At 35.3% G+C, this 19,859-nt stretch overlaps 2 protein-coding genes across 2 annotated transcripts in view; one reads left to right on the top strand and one right to left on the bottom strand.

Moving 5' to 3' along the window:
• The window catches only part of PXDN (peroxidasin), a 573,716-nt gene that overhangs the window by 214,705 nt on the left and 339,152 nt on the right, over positions 1-19,859 (bottom strand). The gene's annotated exons all lie outside the window — the stretch shown is intronic.
• The window catches only part of SNTG2 (syntrophin gamma 2), a 221,909-nt gene that overhangs the window by 114,072 nt on the left and 87,978 nt on the right, over positions 1-19,859 (top strand). Inside the window, exons 5-6 of the mRNA XM_065730780.1 lie at positions 9,515-9,558; positions 9,676-9,717. Coding sequence (XP_065586852.1) covers positions 9,515-9,558; positions 9,676-9,717 — 86 coding nt within the window. The remainder of the gene's footprint in view (positions 1-9,514; positions 9,559-9,675; positions 9,718-19,859) is intronic.

Genomic DNA, 19,859 nt, shown 5'->3' with positions numbered 1-19,859 from the left:
AATAATCTGACTGCTGCTTTCTCAGGTCTGCTTGTATCTCATAAAACATGTGAAGTGAGACAAACATCAATGAAGAAACAGAACAGTGGGTACAGCTCGCTGAAGCATGATTAAAATAGATAAATAAAATTGAATAAAATCTGTTGGTATAAGGATAGTTTGCATTTTGCCAGTTTCACAAAGGATCCTCTCCTGTGAGCCAGATTGGCTCTCCAACTTTAATTTGAAAGCATTTTCCCACCTTCTGTGATAAAAAGCGACTTAATATTTAATGTGTTTAGTTCATTTCTGAGGGGAGTTTGTATACATCCTGACAGGATTAGAACAAACTCAGGACATTCAGCCACTGAAACATTCTTGGCTTGATACCCTGCACTCTCCAAACACATCATCCTGGCTGCCTGCACTCAGGACCATCTGCTTCGAGGACACGGTGTCAGTTTGATGAGGGCTTATAGCAGTTTCACTTACACATGCATGCCAAGCCAAGATACTTTGATATGGAAGCATATGTGATCCTGCTCACATTTTATCTGTGTTTACTCCAGTTATCCACAAAGGTTTTACAACTAGAGTAACTAAGTGTGATCTGGATAAATCATTCATTGGGCATGGTCTAAGATTACAGACAAGCTGTGCAGCATGGTGGTGATATTCATAGATTATTCTTAATTTCTATAGCTCCACTTAGCCTGGCTTCAGCAGTCTTACAGTTCCACTTTAATAAAGTCAAGATTAAGAAAGATTTAAGCCCAAGGCTTTATAAGTAAGTTGGAATGGATCAAAAACTCTCTATGCCTTATGCTCATGAAATACAAGCCCATATCTGAACATAAGAAAGAACTATTTAAGGTACAGTGATATGAATAAGAGTTGTTATACATTTAGTGGGATGCACATAGATATTTAAACTATTGAGCTGAACATTTTACACTATAGGTGTTTGTTGATTTGAAGCATGAGACTTAAATAGGTGACCTAAGTCTAAAGAGCTCTTTGGTTGCAAGGATGCAATGCTTAATTTTTGTGTTTATTTAATTGAGCAGGTATGTCATTAAGATCTGATTTGCTTTTAGAGCAGTAACATTTTCTTTTCATTTACCAGAAATTCATTTGCGTTACCAGATAGGAAGAAAAATAGAATGAAATATAGTTTTAAATTCTATTTTGTTATAGAATGTGTGCAATTTTTCCTTTTGTGGATTTAGAGAATCCAAGACACATGGTTGTAAAGAATGCCAAACCATTCTAATTTTAGGTTAATTTGAAATTTCATTTTTTCAGCTTGGCTAAAAATCAAGCATTATGAATTTGATGTTCAACTCTAGATTTAAGCAGTTGTTTATATGCTTTCCCAAACTGAGATTTTACATGTGTAAATGTATATGTATACATGCATGTAGATATGTATATGTATATATGTGCATTAAGTTACTGGTAAAGAGTAATGCTTTTCTGTTACAATTTTATTGTAAATTATATTCATAGTGTATAATAATAATAAAATCCTTCTTAATGCATATGAAGAAAGATAATCTCAATTAAAGATAATTATTTTTACTTAACTGTTATGTAAAGATATCAAATGTAGCTGGGGATTTTAGTTCAGTCCATAGGCTTTTGTGATGAGTATGCTCTTTAGAAGGTGCATTTTGCAGTTTCTGAAACAAGGTTGATAAAATCTGAAAACTGTATGTTCATTGGACCTCTAATGTTATAGCTATTATGCATGTATTCTAAACTTGAAACCAGAAACTAGAACAAGTTATAAAAAGAGTGTTATATTTCTTGTTATTACCTGCTCCTGTTAGCAGATGAGTGAAAAAAATAGGTCCTGAATATTTCATTTACGTTTACAATTCATATTTTCTGTTTCCCTTCTTCTGATGAATTGTAGAAATCTAATGAAATAAATTCTGTGGTTTTGAATTTGTTACCACTACAGTCCATACTGAAAACAAATGTATATGATAGCTTTTTCATGTAGTGAAATTAGAGAACTACATTGTGCCTGTTCACTCAGATAAATTGTCGAGAGAACTGCTTGAAATTCTTCTGGTATTTTGGACTCTGGATTTGGAGCTTTCTTTTATCACAGTCTTGTAGTACAGAAACTGGAGAAGCAAGCAGCTAGCCAGAAACCATTTTCTAATCTGTAACAAAGATTACTACTGCAATGAAAAATACTAATTAAAGTCAGAGTAAAACTCAGATTATTTAGGCTGAAGCATAGTCAAGAATCATGCAGAATATTTGATGGAAAGAGCCAATATAACAACATTTTTGGAATAATTTTATTTTATAATAATTTTGAATATGTTTATAACATCCTTCACCAACTTCAGAAAAGTTCTATTTTTCTTCTTTTCACTGTTCTTACCTTTCCCTTACTGATTTCTGAACTAAAGGATAGTTTAGGAATTGCATCTCTTCTTTCTTTTTGTATCTCTTTTAACATGTGTACTTCAGTTATTTCAGGCATTCCCACAGTCAGCAAATCTGTCTTCACCTCTAAAGCATTTAAAACTTTCTTGCACTCTCTAGCAGCATTTAATGGAAACTGTTACAGATTTTTGTTAAAAAGACTGAAGACGCCAGATTTTCAATTAATTTATATCCTTGGATGATGTTACATATTCATAGCTCAAGTAAGACTTCTAAAAGTGATATTAATCATAATTCTATTAGAACTAATCTTACACTATCATCATAGAATCATAGAATGGCTTAGGTTGGAGAAGACCTTAAAGATCTTCTGTTTCCAAACCCTCTGTCATGGGTAGGGTTGCCATCCACTAGATCAGTCTACGCAGGGCCGCATCCAAACTGATCTTGAATGCCTCCAGAGGCAATGACCTCTCGTCAGGCAACCTGTTCCAGTGCCTCACCATTCGATGAGTAAAAAATATCCTCCTAATATCTAATCTAAATGTCCCCTCTTTTAGTTACTTTCCCCCTTGTTCTATCGCTATTAGACTGTGTAAAAACTCAGTCTCTCTCCTGCTTATAAGCTCCTTTCAAGAACCTGAAGACTGCAATGAGGTCTCCCTGGAGTCTTTTCCAAGCTATTCCAGTCCTTTCTTCATAGGAGAGGTGCTTCAGCTCTCTGATCATCTTCACAGCCTTCCTCTAGACTCACTCCAACAGCTCCATATCCTTCCTGTACCAGAAACTCCAGATTTGACTGCAGTACTTCAAATGGGTCCTCACAAGGACTGAGCATAGGGGGGCAATGCCTTCCTGCTCCATGCTGGCCACTCCTTTTTTGATGCAGCCCAGTATACTGTTGGCCTTCTGGGCTGCAAGAGCATGCCGCCTCATATCAATCTTTTCATCCACCAGGGTGTCCACCTCATGTCTTTCTCTGCAGGACTGCTCTCAAGAAGTTCTTCTCATAGTCTATGCAAGTATCTGGGGTTGCCTCAACCCGAGTGCAACACCTTGCATTTGGTCTTGTTAAACATTATTAGATTCTTATGTACCTAACTTTCTGCCAGGCTGGATGGGGGCTTTGGGAAATTTGGTCTATAGGTGTCTCTGCCTATGACAGGGGGGTTGGAACGAGATGATCGTAAAGGTTCCTTCCAACCCAAGCCATTCCGTAATTCGGATTCTCCTTCAGTTTAAAACTTATTGCCCTTTGTTTTACAAGTCCCAGTAAAAAGTCTCTATCCATCATATAAGTTCCCTTTCTACACTGAAAGGCTACAATTAAAAAAAAAAAACAACAAACTGCTTTTCTTGTTACCACATCCTTTTCCCATGCCTTTCCATAAGATTAGTTAATAATAGGAAAAATTTAGTAAGACCAGAGTGAGAGTACAGCACTTAAGGCTGATTTTCTTCATAGTGTCTGGTATGATGCTATGTTTTGGCTTAGGAGAAAATTATTGTTGATAAAACAATAATGTTCTATGGTGTTGTTGAGCAGTGCTGCACAGAGCCTCTTGTACTGTCCTGTCAGTGAGGGAGCTGGAGGGGCAGAAGGAACACAGGGAGATCAAATCTGGACAGCTGACCTAAACTAGCCAAATGGATGTTACATAGCATGTGACATCACATGAAAATAAATTATAAAACTGGGGGGAGGTTGCTAGGGGGAGGCTGCTGCTCTTAGACTGTCTGGGCATTGGTTGTTGGATGGAGAGTAGTTGTTCTATGCATCATTTGTTTTGTGAATGTATGTATATTATTATTACTATTATTTCTCACTTCCTTTTCTGTCTTAGGATATTATTTTTATCTCAATCTATGAGTTCTAATTTTTTTTTTCTATTCTCTCCTCATCCCACTGGGAAGAGGATGAATGAACAAAAGGCTGTGTAGTGTTTAAATGATTGCCAAGATAAGGCAACAGGAGCACACTGAAAATTAATAGAAAGTGAGATGGGAAATCAGAGATAAACAGATACAGATAGAAATATCAAAACAGCGAAGAAAAGAGACAATAATAATGGAGCAGAGGAATTCATATTTCAGCACAATACTGAATATGACACTAAGAAATTGAAATGCATATGCTTAGAAATGTCCATCATCTCAGGGTTTGTTTGTCTGGTTTTTATTTTTATTTTTTTGCTGTGGACTCACTCAGTTATCTATTCTGTCAGGATTGGATTCTGCTGTGATGTATAATTTTGGGGAATGATTCTGCTTAATTTCCTTTGAAAGAAAATCTATCTACTCTCAATCTGGGGTTGTTTGCTTCTCTTGTTGCCTGTTCTAGTAATACAGTTCCCATATCACTGTAGCAACAGGAATTAGAGATCAATACCTAGGTTTCTTTCCACAAAAATGATCCAGAAATGTAGATGAGTGCAATATGAAGGATAATTCTGAGAAAAATCAAATCAAAAATCAGATTATCAAACTAAATCCTGTTTTCATTCCAAATATCTTACAGTGAGCGCTTTCTTAACGGCTTAATAGTTTAATTTTGAATAAATATGTTAAAACATATAAACATATTCAATACATTCTTTTGTGCGCCTTTGCAAATCACAGAATTGTTGAACTTGGAAGAGACTTCTTAAGATTATCTAGTCAACTCCACTCAAGTACTATTTGATATGACAGTTTGCCCAGAGTTATGTCTAGTTGAGTTTTTTTTTTCCAAGGATGGAGTCTTGACAACATCTTTTCAGTTTTTGGTTACTCTCACAGCAAAAATCATTTTTTTATTAACATGGCATTTCATGCTTCTCGTTCTGTAGATGGGCACTGTGAGTTGAGTCCAGCTCTCTCTTCTTTCTTCCTTCCTGTCAGGTTTTTGTACACATTTATGACCTGGCCCTTCCCCAGGCTGAATAGTCTCACCTGTCTCAGCCTCTCCTCACATGAAAGGTGGTACCACAGCCCCATCATCTGTATGGCTCTTCACTTGACCTTCAGTCAAGTGCTTCAGTAAGATCACATCTTTGTTGTACTGGAGAGCCCAGAACCAGATATGACATTCCAGATGTGTTCCATCTGAGCAAAGGTAATGATAACCTTCCTTGACCTGTGGGCAGCTCTTGTCTTTAAGAATATCAGGCTACTTCAGGGTACTGCTGGCAAGGACAAATGGTTGACTGCTGGCCAGCTCATCCACCAGGAACCTTAGGTCCTTTTCAATGCCTTTTTGGTAATAACAGCAGTATGCACGAATATCCAAAACACAGAGGATTTTGCTTACAGTGTACTTTTGTGAATTGGTCATTTCTAGAAATATATACAGTTACTCTGAGTTTTCTAATACTTCTTAAAATGAACAAAATCATAAGGAATTTAAAGTTGCTAGCACATACGTTGTCCTAGAAAATTCTTGATATCAGTTAGATGTGCATGTCATCATATGCCAAATGGTAAGGAAACCTACATGTCATTGTGTTTAGTTTGTGCTCAGATCCTCATATCTTTCCTGGTGATATCTGCGGTGCCTGTGTATCACTGTAGTCCTTTTTCTTCTTCATTTTCCAGGCCAAACCAACGATATTTTCTGTTAACTTCGGAGATACAATGCTGTATGCTATACAGCTGGGCAAAGTGCCAGCTATAATATTGTCTGCAACAAGGCCTCAGATTCTCAGCACTCCCTAATCTATTCCCTAATCTAGTAGTATTTTTATTCACTGACTTTTTATCAGTCAGGTAGAGATTCATTTTTGCCATTAAGGCATTCATAATCAGGAGTATTGAGCTGGGAATTGACAGGAAGATGGCAGTTTCTTTATCACTGCTGATTATTCTACTTCTTCAGCCATGTGAGGCCTATTATTGACTCTCCAAATGTGTTGTCGTTGTATTCAGTCTCTGCCTCCTCCAGTACGTGCCTTACCTCTCTTAACCTGCACACATCTCACACTGACTTGATTGTTAACATGTGTTGAGCTTTGGTTCTTCTGGCTTGCATACACTAAGGGTTTAGTAGTGAGTTTCTGACTAGGTCTACAGGTAAACATGGTACTTCTAGGAATGCAAAATGATCAGTGGTTGCCTACTCCATAGGCTATCCACTGAAAAGATTGAACAGAAAAGCCTAGTTTCATATGTACCACTGATTTTAGCATAGAGAACATATTAGAATAATGATAGGGATATTTTATGAAACATATTGTGTTATTGTATCATATTATGGACTTCTGACTTTTTTTCAAACACTAAACTGGATATATATAAAGAGTAGGAAGACTAAGCTAAGGAAAGCTCACGGTCAAGAAGGAGAAATAAGGACAGAAGTTTGGAAAGTTTTTTGTTTTTGTTTTTGTTTTTTAATTTAAATGAATCAAGTAAATCTGAGTCCTGTAAAGGATATTCTGTCTTAAAAACTTCCCTAACAAGGCAATGATGCAGTTCTGTTTTAAAATATTGATTACAAATGCGTTTACAAAGCTGCTGATTTTCTAGAAAATACAGAATTGAATTGTACCAGTGGTGTCTGTATAGTCATATCTGTGATTATGTCCAATTGAGAGAGAAGGAAAAAAGAACATCTCCATAATGTTTTGAAGTCTTTTAAATTCTAAAGAGATAGCAATTTCTCCTTTTTTTTTTTTTCTTCTTTCTAATTCATATACTTTCTTAACTTTTCATTTAAATTCTCTTTTTGTGGTGAAATACTTATATTTAAGCTTATGAATTGGGAGATATATGTAGTCAGTTGGCTGCTTCTAACAGCATGTTTTTTGTATGTTACAATGTATGAGGACTACAGTGATGGATCAGTTTTTCTTCAGAATATATTTTCAATTCTAACACATTAAGAATAAGAAAGTCTGAATAAGAGTTTGAGATGATATAACTATTTGTCTTCACATTTAAAATGAGGGAGAAGAGAACTCTCCTTTTGTCTCTTTACAAGTTTTTCTGGTCACTTTAACAAACTTGCAAAATATATTGTGATTTATGCATCATAGTGACATGTCCTCTACATTTGGATCTGTTAAAAATGTTTTTGTTATAAATCGTCATGGATTTTAAACTGCATATCAAGCTAAAAATTTTAATCACAGACTTCTATGTATAGCTTGCCAGAATATCATCAGTGGCCATGATGATGAAAGCCATGGAGGTGTTAATCATTGTGTTAGTTTACAGTGTAATTCCCTTCTGAAGCCAACACTGATTCTGTTTTCTGTTTTGTTTCATTTCACAGAGCATTTGGTATCTATCATTTAACTTTCTTCCTCCCATTAACTTTATCTGAACAGCTTCAATTGGGCATAGAAACTGTGCATGCAGGATATAATTACATTTTGCACTTAAGCTCTACTGTTTTTTGGATAATATATACAGTAGATAGTGAGGATTGTTGCAGTACTCATCACTGTGGGATGCTCAGTGAGTCCATCAAACATCATGAATCAGATGGGGAAAGTTCAGCCTGCATTGTTCTCTCGAAGGGACTATTTTCAGTGTTGCTGAGTTACAATCCTTCAGCAACCTGTTTTAGTTCCTTGAGATTTTATACCTTTTCATGTTATATCGTGCCATGTCATGTCAATCCTTGAACTATATAGTAGCTCTCAAGAACTAGATCTCGAGATCTTTGTCTGTGTTGGTAATTTTACTTTTTCAGTTTTGCATTGATGTGACACACAAAACTTCCCTTCCTTTTGTCTGGGCCCCTGCGCAGCTCATCCTAAGGCACACTGACATCATTCAGTGAAGCTGTAAAGGACTGCAGAAGCATATCATGATTAATAGTAGTGAAATAGTCTCTGAAACTTTGACCTCCTCCTAATGCAGTGCTTGAACATCAGTTCAACCAGCTGCAGTGTTGGTGTATAAATTAATGACATACTGAACAGAGATTTAGTATTGAGATGCCTAAGGTAGCATCTAGTGATACAGGTACCCCCATAGTCTACTCTGAATTGCTTTTTGTTTTCAAACTACTTTATTTTTGTTACTTTTGTGTGCATAGATAACCATTTTCAGTAGCAGCAATTACAAATTGTGAGCATATTTTTTTAAATAAAAAAAAAAGTTTAAAAAAATAAGGTAAAGACGTTGTAGCATGGTTTTTAAACTAGGTGGTGGAATCTTTCCTAAATACGTTCCTCAGTATGCCTAATAAAATATATCTTTCATCTGCCAAAAGAGTGATGAATATTCTGTAGGAAATTTAATGGAAAGCAACTATTTTGTACCAAAGGTCTGACATTTTTGTTGGCAAAAGCTACATTATAGAAACGGTATGAATATTCTGTGTTGTTTTGCTGTTGTTGTTCCTTTTCTTTCTTTCTTACCTGTATTTTCATCTTTCAAAATACTATCTTGGTTAATGTTCTTCAAAGTCTCAAGCTGGGACTGTACAAAATCATATACAAGACTATCCATATGCTTCATTTAATCTTGTCAGTCTTTGCAAGATCAGAGACTCACTTTCAATTAAGTACTAAATTTCAAGAGGTAAACATCCCCAAATTCTAAAATTTAAACAAACAAACACATTGGTGAATACACCACAAAAAATGCCATTGTTTCTCTCTCTACAGAATTGTTTTCTTTGCAGTTTCATTTTATTATTCCCATTAATTTTGTAAGGCAGGAAACTGACTGAAATAATGTATTACCTTACTCTCAGGAACAAAGCTAACTCAAACTTCTTGTTAAAGATTTGTATTAAATTCTAGACACAACCTCTTTAATTATACCTGTGCCTGTAAATTTGTTCAGGGGAAAGAAATTGCTAAGTAGTTTCAGAGATTCCTATTTCCCTTTTGTAGAATAATAATGAAAAGTGCGAATCACAGTTTCCACATAATTTAATGAAATCCTTCATTAGTGAGAAATATTCCATATTAAACAAGTTCTTTTTGCATGGGGAGTAGCTTTGTTAGTTTGTTTAAGATTGCTAAGAATCCATTGCCTTTATAGGGTGAATACTGGTGGCCCTGTCATTATTTCCACAAGCAAATCAGTTTCTAATGATGCCTATGAACAACATGCTTAACCAGTTACTGAAAGAGAACAAAACATATCTTTTCATCAGTTCTATCAGTTAAATTATACTTTGTCTGTAATCCCACAGCTGACCAAACTGGAATGTTATTTATAGGAGATGCAATAGTGCAGGTCAGTAAACATTTGTTTTTACCATAAATATTTATTTCAGACTTGCCTTTATATTTGTTTCATTAACTAGCTTACAGATTTCAAATCATTTTCTTCCTATTTGATTTTTGTTTTTAGGTTAATGGTATTAACGTAGAAAGTGCTACCCATGAAGAAGTGGTAAGTCCTTTCAGTCTGACTTTTTTTGGTAGCATGCAGAATAATCTGTGCTTGTACCCATTTCCTTGAACCAGATGAGTTATTTTTTGTTTTCTATGAAGAACCAATTCTCTCTCACACATGATTCTGTCATGTATATAATTATTAGAAGCTTGATTATATCTATTGGTATTTCATAGTTAATGCATTCTTTCTGTGAGTTTTTGTCACATTAAGATATATTTAATTGTGGCACAAATGTGCTATTACAAAATCAAGTCTCCATCATTGTATTATAGTTCTTATGTTCTTTAGGTAAAATGACGTGAAAAATACATGTCTACTTTATTTTATTTTTTATTTTAATTAAACCTACTGTTGATTTTTGAGAAGTTTAGAAATATTTACATTTTGTTTAGTTTTGATAAATATTGAGATTATAACAGAATTAGTCAGAACAATAAACTGACTCTTGAGAATGTATGCATTTTCATGGTACTCTTCAAGAAGTGTTCCAAAGTATTTTATTGAGTTCTGGGGAGATACTGTACAATAAAAGATTATGGCTTATAAAGATTAGGTAATTATCTGATATTTTTAAGTCATGAAATACAGAAAATGTTACATACTTAAAAGAAAAATTTCTTAATTTTTGTATACAATTAAGATGGCAAGGACTACTTGTGATAACATGGTAGCTTCTCAGACTCCCTTATCCATCCTCCAAAAGGTGACAAATCTCAGTATTTTGGGGGAAAAAAATAAAGTGGGTATCTATTTTCTCCTTCTAATTTTTTTAAATATATGTAATTCCTCCTGTAGCATTTTAATTAGATACTGGCAGTCAAACTTCAAATGAGAAAACACCAGTTGCTGTTTATTACCTGTCAGAATTAATATGAGAGGTAAGGCAGAGGTAGCTAGATGAGTTTACAGAACAATTTTGCTGTAACTTATTCTCTAGAGTGTCTAAGATGAGTATCTGAGGGCAATGTTGTCAGTTTCTTCTCCACTTCGTGCTCTATCTGAGATTGAGAATCATTTCTACTTCAGCCCTCAGACTAGTGTATTGACATGCACAGGAGGAAGGAAAGGATGAGAACCTGTTGGTTTTGAAAGCCACTATACCAAATCAGCATCTTTTGGTTGTATCCAAGTATCCTTATTATCCATACTGTCTACTTCTTATAATACTATGAACCAGCAATATCTTTGACTCGTCCTTCTCCTGTACACTTCTAACAGTTCTATCGCATATAATCTTGATAAGACACTGCTGAATGTTGATTTGGTGATATATGGTGTAATACATAGCATCTTCAAGGATTTTTCTTGGGATTCTTACCAAATCTTATAATTAGAAAATTATACTGGATTTCATTTGAAAAGGGTAATGGATATGTGCCATTCTCACTGACTTAAGGAAATGGGGGGGTTAAAAGTTTATATATTTTTTCTCTTATTCCTTTAGTTATTCTATGAATTTTTGAAGCATAGTTTTCAAGTGTTTCATCTAACCCAAAGCAAAGTGGTTTGTTGAATAGTCGTTAGTTTTTACCTGGTTATTTAATTCAACAGATGGACTGTATGCAGGTAAAGCCAGTTATTACCCCCTGAATGTACAGGGCTTGTCCAGCCTTCAGTGCATGGCATATGGATTAAAAAAATGTATCCCCATTGCCTGTTTATTGATGTTGCCTGTAAACTCACTGACAAATTTCCTGAAGGGGGGTTGTGTTGAGGAGGGGGTAGGCCTCTTCTCCCTGATAAGTAATGACAGGACGAGAGGGAATGGCCACAAGTTGCGCCAGGGAAGATTTAGATTAGACCTCAGGAAGCATTTCTTTTCTGAAAGAGTGGTCAGGCACTGGGATGGCCTGCCTAGGGAGGTGGTTGAGGCACCATCCCTAGCGCTGTTCAAGAAGCGTTTAGATGAGGTGCTAAAGGACTTAATTTAGTAGTTGGGTAGAGATAGTGATAGGAGGATGGTTGGACTAGATGATCTTATAGGTCCTTTCCAACCTTATGAACTTATGAACTTATGAACTTATGAAATTTAATTCAGAGTAGCATCTGTGGCAATCATAAATGACATGAGCTTTAACAGTCTTATCAGCATGTTATATGGGGATAGAAACAAAACTTGTTTTTATTACTTGGAGTTGATCTCTCTAGGTCAAGATAAAGTGTAGTTGCATAATCTTGTGGTCCCTTTCTTGGTGTTCATTAAAACTATGAGAGGCTGAATGTCTGAAATAATTACAGGAGGAATTTCACAGAGCACAGAATCAAGTCTGTTGTATATTAGTGAACTTCCACATAAAAATTTCCAAGCTTCCTGAAAGTTATTCACAGCAAAATGGTTAGTTACTTCCCATAAGGATTGTTTATCAGTACCAGGAAGCACTCCAGAAAGTGCCAGTATAACACAGATGTGCTATAGTGGTAAGGATTGATAGAGAAACATGTAATGTTTCTCTTTGCACCATACATGGGAATTCAATTGGATCATTAAACAAATCTTTTTGGAACAACTGAAGGAAGAACCAGAAGGAAAAGAGATGTCAGTGTACCTGGAGATAGAAATGGCTGTAAGACATTTGTGCCTGCTATCAAAATCAGAATGTGGTGAGATAAATGGGTCAAGTAACAGTGCAAGGGATTTATTCTGTGAGGTTTGGCAGGTATGAGGCATGAGCAAGAGGCTGCATGGGTAATCCACTACAGGCTACTAGATGGATGCTACCACGATGATCTACCATTAAAGGGCAGAAGCAAGAGAACCCATTTTCATTTGTTTTCTGTTGCTTAGTTTTGAGAAAATTGGTGGGTTGTTTTTAGTGTGTGGTGTTGGCTTGGTTTTATTTCTTTATTTTTTATTGTTCCTCCAATTGGAATTATTTTGTTTTCTTTTATCCCCCTAGTGGCATGTCTTGATTTCTTGGTGTTTTGACTTTTTTCACCATTTGTTCTTATTTTATACCATTTTAGAATACGTAATGATACACCCTTATAGCATGTGAGGAAATGCTCTGTACAGGCATAAATTTAGATATTCTACATTATATTAAATGGATATTAAGTATAATTTGACGCCAGTTCAGCTCATAGGTTTTAAAGAATTAAAACCCACTGGAGTAAGTACATGAGAGAAGAGGCTACAAGATCTGTGAATAGTAGGAAAAGAGGCCAATTTGTTGTACTTAGTATCTTCCACCTTCACAACTGACACTTTAGAGATGATTATGTAAAGAGGTGATCATTATTGCACTGAACAGCTGTTGTTTCTTTCTTGATCCATGAGCAATGTTGAAAGGTGCTTGCTTCTTTGCAAGCAAAACAACTGGCAGGTGTGCTTGCAACAACTTCACAACAAACTGGCTTTCCTGTTTCTCCCTTCTAATACCATGAATTTGCTTTTCTTCACAACTCTCCAAGCTGCTACTGACTTATAGTCACATCTCAGTTCTGACTAGTGGTATGAACAGATACATTGAGTAACTGAAAATCAGGACCAAGGAAAATCCCTCTTTCACAGTAGGTGGTACAATAGACTGTGAAGAATTGAAAGTAATTTATATTCTTTGAAAAATAAGTTTATTTTTAGAAATAGTATATTAGTGTGGAAAGACTATGAATATAGAGAATGGTAATATGGAGATTAATGTAGTTTTGGTATTGACTGTCTGAGAGGGAAATTTATTTTCTTTCCCTGTTGGCTAATCATATTATCACCCTGTACAACACAAATGGAACAGTCAGTTCTCTTGATAAAATGTCATTTCAATGTTCATACTAAAATATGTTTTCAGCATGCAAAATTATATTTCATCTGCATCAGTCTCTTCATCTGTATTGATAGATGCACTTATGAAATTAAAAGTGCATATATATTTTAATCCTTTCAAAATTCAAACCTAAAATCTTTGATTCATGTTTCTTTCCATTAGTAATGTTTCAGTACCTAATAGAAAATAAAATTGATATCCTTTTAATGAAACTGGATCAGGAATTAGAGTAATTATGCTCTGTAAGATTGTTTTTCTTCTCTCTTGTTTTTGTTTTGTTTTGGTTTGGTTTGTTTGTTTTCCAAGTAGCTTATTTTAACTCAAAAACGTTTCTGCAATGTAGAACTTATTTCTTCAGAGTGATGAAGGACTCATTGGGAAATGGAAAAGAGATGCCTGCCAAACTATAAAATTACTTTGACAAACTCCCAGTATGTTAATTTACATTTTGTTTTGGAACTGTTTCAGATCATTGTCAAGGAGAGTCATGTCCAAAGCAATGCACTAGAGCCCCTGTTTTTTAAGCTATGCCAGACTGCTTTAGGGTAGATTATTGTTAAACACCACTGTATTGTCTACAGTGAGCAGGAATACATCTGATCAAATAATATTCCTGATCATTTTCTGGTATATTTGATCAGGTGAATACAAAATAGAATATATTATCTTAGGTATCATAATATAAGCCATATCTAGTAGCAGTGAATAAATGTCTTCTTGTAAGGGTGAGCTGCCCTTTGCAACCACGGTCTTGAATTACCTGATTTACCTGATTAACAAATACCCTAAACAAAGATATTTTTTGCCAGTTAAAGAGTGGTATATGTGGAGAAAACCTTAGCAGTTCCTGTTGTGAATGTCTGAACTCTTGCAATTCAAGACACTGCTGGATATCCTGTTTGTCAGCTGGTGAGGAGAACCTCCAGGGGAGGACTCAGCAGAGGACACTCCTTCCTTTTGACAGAGTGAATGTTGGTTGGAAAAGAACCACTATTACTGCACTGAGCAGAGAGAAGGAATTGCTTGACTATACCTAAACATTCAAGATAGAAAGTATGTGAAGATTTTTTTTTAATTTCAGATTCTGTTGACAGGTAGGTTTGCAGGTTCTCCCACTGAAGTGACAGTAGAAACGTGCTCTTTTGGTAACCGTTTAAGGAGTCAGAGTTAGTGTGACCGTTGGCTGAATACTGCAGCCTGCATCATTTCCTACCCATTTACTCTGAGGTTACCTGAGGCAGCATGCTAATGTTGATGTAGCTAAATTCGTTGCCATATCCACACATTTCTTAAATATCTCCAGGGACAGGGACTCCTCAGCTTCCATAGGCAGTCCTTTGCAAAGCTTGGTCACAGTCTCTATGAAGAAATTCTTTCTAGTGCCCAGTCTAAGCATCCTCTGGTGCGTCTTGTGATTCTTTCATCATACTAATATCGCTTGTCATCTGAGAAGAGTCTTCCTTTAATGTGAAAGTAGTAAACATGGGAGGAAAGAGTCCTGGCTCCATTATACAGACTTGATGGACTCTGAACTAACCACTGGAACTGTGAAATAAAACTTCAGGTTCTGAGAATTCATGAAAGCTAAGCAAATGTCAGAGGATCTTTTATAAAAGACGACGTGTTAAGCAGAATGAAAAGCATCACTGTGTGTATCCAAGGTGGCTTTGTATCTTCAGTACTGACAGTATTTCTGGTCCTTTCACATCAAAGGATGCAAAAGAGCAGAAAAAGGTTCAGAGAAGGCAACAAGGCACTGAGCAGCATGATCAAAGATGTCCAACAGGTTCTAAGCAGTGAATAGTTATAAGTCAGGTAGAGCTTTCCTCTGGAAATGAGATAATTGAGATGAGAGATTATGTAGGCTTGTAAAGTAGATTGGCATGAAAGGAATAGTAAAGGATAGATTGTTTAATGTCTCTGCCAGTAGTGAAACCAGAACTAAGATGTATGAAATGAAACAGAGATCTCTCTGTGAGAGCTGAATAGAGAGGAAAGTGATATAGATTCATCTGGAAGAACTGGAAGGGCTATGCTTTAAAATAATGTAGGGGGATTCATACTTTTGAATATTCAGTGAGGCTCCCCTTCATTTTTCCTGACAATTTTTATGTGAAATGGCATTAATCTTTTGAAGATTTATCATTTTCTGAATTTCATACTTAAATTGTTTTACATTTTCCAATTTTTTTAAGTAAAAATGTTTTTTAAAATTAGCCAAGCAAAAAGCTTCAGCAGATTCTACTCGTCAAATTGATTTCCAACTCTGAAGAAAGTTGTAATTAACTATAGCAGAATTGTAGAGTTTTTTTGCCTATTGACTTCTCTACATCTAGTTTTCTATGTATGAATGGTAATTTCATTAGCCTGTGGATAGACTTGTTGTCTTCCAAATATTTTACTATTATCATTGTTTCTTCAAATGGTCGGTTTGGTGCACAATGTAAAAGAGTTGTATCTTCACTGACATAGGGTTTTGTTCTGTTTCAAGCTTAGACTATCTCATTTTGCGCACAGGTAGACTAGCAGGATCAACAGGTAGAATCTATCATCTCTGAAGATTTTAATGAAGGGAAACTTGTTGAAAGGATCCCAGACTCAGAATGCTTGCAGACACTAGATCAGGTTGCTGGGGGTCCCCTCCAGCCTGTCCTTGAGCATCTCTAGGGATGGGGCATTCACAGCTTCTCTGGGCAACCTGTTCCAATACAGTACATCACTGCCCTCTGAGTACAAAAATTCCTCCTAATATCAAATCTAAGTCTCCCCTCTTCTAGTTTAAAACCATTCTCCCTTGCCCTATCGCTATCTGCCCACATAAAAACAAATCATTCTCTCTCCTGTTTATAGGAGAAGGAGCACTGTTATTAGAGAACAGTTATTAATGGTGCTGTGTAGTTGCTTTCTTTAGTTAAGACATACCATGTATTTTAGAAAATTGGCTGCTGGTTTGTAGGTGAGAGTAACAGAAAGAGGAAAAATTCCAAGAATTATAACAATGTTAATGTAGCATAATAAAGCTCTGATGTGTATAGTTTCCTTATTCTTTCAGTTACCCCATTAATTTTTTCTGAGCTATTTTAATGGGGGTTTGGTCATGATAGAAAAGCAGCCTTGTTATCTGACAGGGAGACAAATGATATAAAAATGTTCTTCACAGTCCTTAGATGATAAAGATCTGAGTTTGGTTTCATTTCTCCAGGTGCTAATTTACCATTGGTATTACTTATCCCAGCACTACAGAAAAATAAAGCCACATAAAATCTGCAAATTGTAGTACTGCTTTAAATGTTGTGGAATATACAGTTCAAATTCAGTTTGCCAGATGCCCTAAGAAATGTGACTGTTTTATCACTGAACACATCTGGCCACATTCCTCATTAAGAAGCAAGTTATAGTATACTTTTAGTCTCTAGAATCTATTAGATGCAAATGATAAAATTCACATATTTAGCATATATTTTTGAGACTTAAATTTGCACCCTTTTGCAGTTCTTTTGTAAAGGATAGCAGAATACCAAGGAAAGAAAAGACACTGAGAACACTGTTTCATGGTACCTCTATTGGGTGTATAACTTATGTAATTTCTGTAGTGTGCTCTTTGGAATTGACTTACTCTCAAGGTTTAAGCATGTTAAGAAATTATCCACAATTAAATAGTTCTAGGTTTCAATAATTTTATCCCTTTCTGTTTCACAGTCTTTTAATTCCCTGAGCTAGAAAAGTAGCAGTACTCTGGCACTAAGAGCATTTACAGTGCACATAATTTTTGAGCACAGAAGTAGAATTACTATAATTAAAACTGATGGATGGATTCAGCTACCTAGCACAAAGGAGCTATAGGTAGAATTAAACTCTTTGTTACATTATAGCACTTCTTAGATAAAGCACACAGTGAGTGTGGCTAGGCAGCAACCCTTTTAAAGCAGTAATTCCTAAAGATCAGGGGTTCTAAATGTATTGTTTGTTGGTTTTATTTTTTTTTTTCCATTTAGTTGTAGATTGCAGCATCTGTATCTCTTCTAATGCTTTTCATTTTATGGATTTTGAAAGACCTGCAAAGTATTTACAACAAAATATAGTTGTCTTTTCAGGCACAAATGAAGAGTCAAAAATTGCTATTAGAGGTATGTGTAAACTATAGATAATAGAAATATAGTTCAGAAATGGAAACTAGCTGTGTCTCAGGTTTTATAAAGAAAAATAATAGAATTCTTGAGGGGAAACAGTGTAACTAATGATTAAGTAGGAATAAAAATGCATCAGTAGGCATTATATTATTGAAGTGGGATCATATTTTACATATTTTATTACAGTTAAAATAAAGAAATCTATTTTAGAATTCAGAAAAATTAGCAATATTGTAGATTATTCTACAAAACTTGAGTAAGTTAATCAAAACCTTTTCTTGTCCCCGACCTGGGCAAGGTGGCCACTGAAACCTGCATCCACACTGCTGTTGGCATTGCTGCCAGCCCTCCATCTGTGAACCTTCAGCACCTGGACCACAGCCCTCAGCATCCTGTGCAATGACAGCCACTACTAAAAACACGTAGAAGGAGAGGGAAATAGAAGTGGTGTAGTGAGGAGAAGTAAGTTTGGCAGGTGATCACCACAGGGGATGTAGCTCTGACCTTTAGGGACTTTGGCTGTCATTGCTGTACAAAACAGTTTGAAAGAAAACCAAATATTGATAAGAAGAATGATGGAATAAGAACAAAATGGTGTAGACCATCAGTGAGTAAATCTGGAATGTCTTTGAAAGAGTTTATAGGGTAATAAATATATATATATATTTTTCCTAAAACAAGACTGCATAGATTCAGGACCATTATATAATGTCCTTTGTTATCCCTGGCCATCTTCAGAATGACCTTTGTCCTCCTGCTTCCTTTGATTCTTACATCCAATGCTCAGACTAACCTGTAGCTTAATTTTTAGTCACTTTTGTGAGTTTTAGATCTAGCTGACATAGTTTCTCTCAAACAGTATACTCCTTCTATTTCCAGCTATCTTTTCCTTCCTTTTCTACCTAAGTGTTTTGTGCTTTTGAGTAATCCACAAATTTATTTTGTGTTGAGCCTTAGTTTTACATCAGGATATAAAGAACTGTGTAATCTAGCCTGTTATTATACTCATCTACAAGCTAAAAAAGACTGAATGCATACCCTTGTGATATTGAATTGATTAATTAAATAAATGTGTTTTTAAAAGATTAGACTTAATCTGTTTACATAAGAAAAGCTCAGTTATTTTGCTTTTGATAAATTTCCTCACATTGAAAGTTATGTAGAGGACTTAAACCCGCATAAAATTAAATTACTAGTAAAAATTATTGTATGATGACAGGAGAGATGAATAAACTCGCTGTGGATTGTGGGTAGAAAAAAATCTCATGAGTTGTACGTAAGTACATGCATGGAAATGAGCTGCCAAGTGTACCTTTTGAGACCCCATAACTGGAGGTGTTCAAAGCATGTTTGCATTTGATGCTAAGGGACTTAGTGGTTGGTGGTTGAACTGGTGATCTTGAAGGTCTTTTCCAACCTAGATGATCCTAGGATTCCACTGTTTCTCTTCATAAAGTCATTGACTCTAACAGGGGAGAGTCATCTAAACAAATGCTATCATAGCTATCATTAAAATTTTAGGCATATTAGGTTAGCCACTGAATTGAAGCTAGATTCTGCTACCTGCTCTAGTTCAATATTGTAGATATCAGACAAAACATTCATGGAGTATGAGTCTGTTCATAAACTACAGGGGGCAAATAAACTAACAAACTGAATCAAAACTATTATGAAACTGGATCCGAAAATTAGAAGGTATTTTATTGCTGTGCTTAATTGATTTTTTTTTCTTTTGTTTTGTCCAATACAATGTTAGCAAAGTCTAATAGAAAAGATGTGTAGCTCTGTGTTTGGACAGATACTGCTACAGCTACAGCCACTACTGTAGAGATACTAATCCTTCATCAGACTCTGACATGAGATTTATATGATATTTCTCTAATCAATTAATATGATTATTTTCAGTACAGAAAATATTTGAATACTGAATGAAAATATATATAAAACCCACTGACTTGTGCTGAATAAATATTAGTTTTTACAGTGGCATTGTTGCATTGAGTCATGGACTAATGTCCTGGGATAGTGTGCAAAAGATTTTGCCTAACAGATATTTATTTCTGATACATGCAGAGTATTGTAAATGAATTTCTGTTTTATGGTGATAGTAACATTATAATTTTTGGGGAGTTGTGGGGAAAAAATAAAAAAGCAATTTAATTTGTGACACAAATGAGTAGTATTTTTAGAGTGCTGAATTTTGTCCATAGATAATCTATTATGGTCTTCTATATATTTTAAGAAT

This window comes from Cyrtonyx montezumae, unplaced genomic scaffold (genome assembly GCF_038088225.1).
Source record: "Cyrtonyx montezumae isolate F1298 unplaced genomic scaffold, pur_monq_1.0 scaffold_13, whole genome shotgun sequence".
NCBI classification, from domain to species: domain Eukaryota; kingdom Metazoa; phylum Chordata; class Aves; order Galliformes; family Odontophoridae; genus Cyrtonyx; species Cyrtonyx montezumae.
This window is presented reverse-complemented; position numbering and strand designations above follow the sequence as displayed.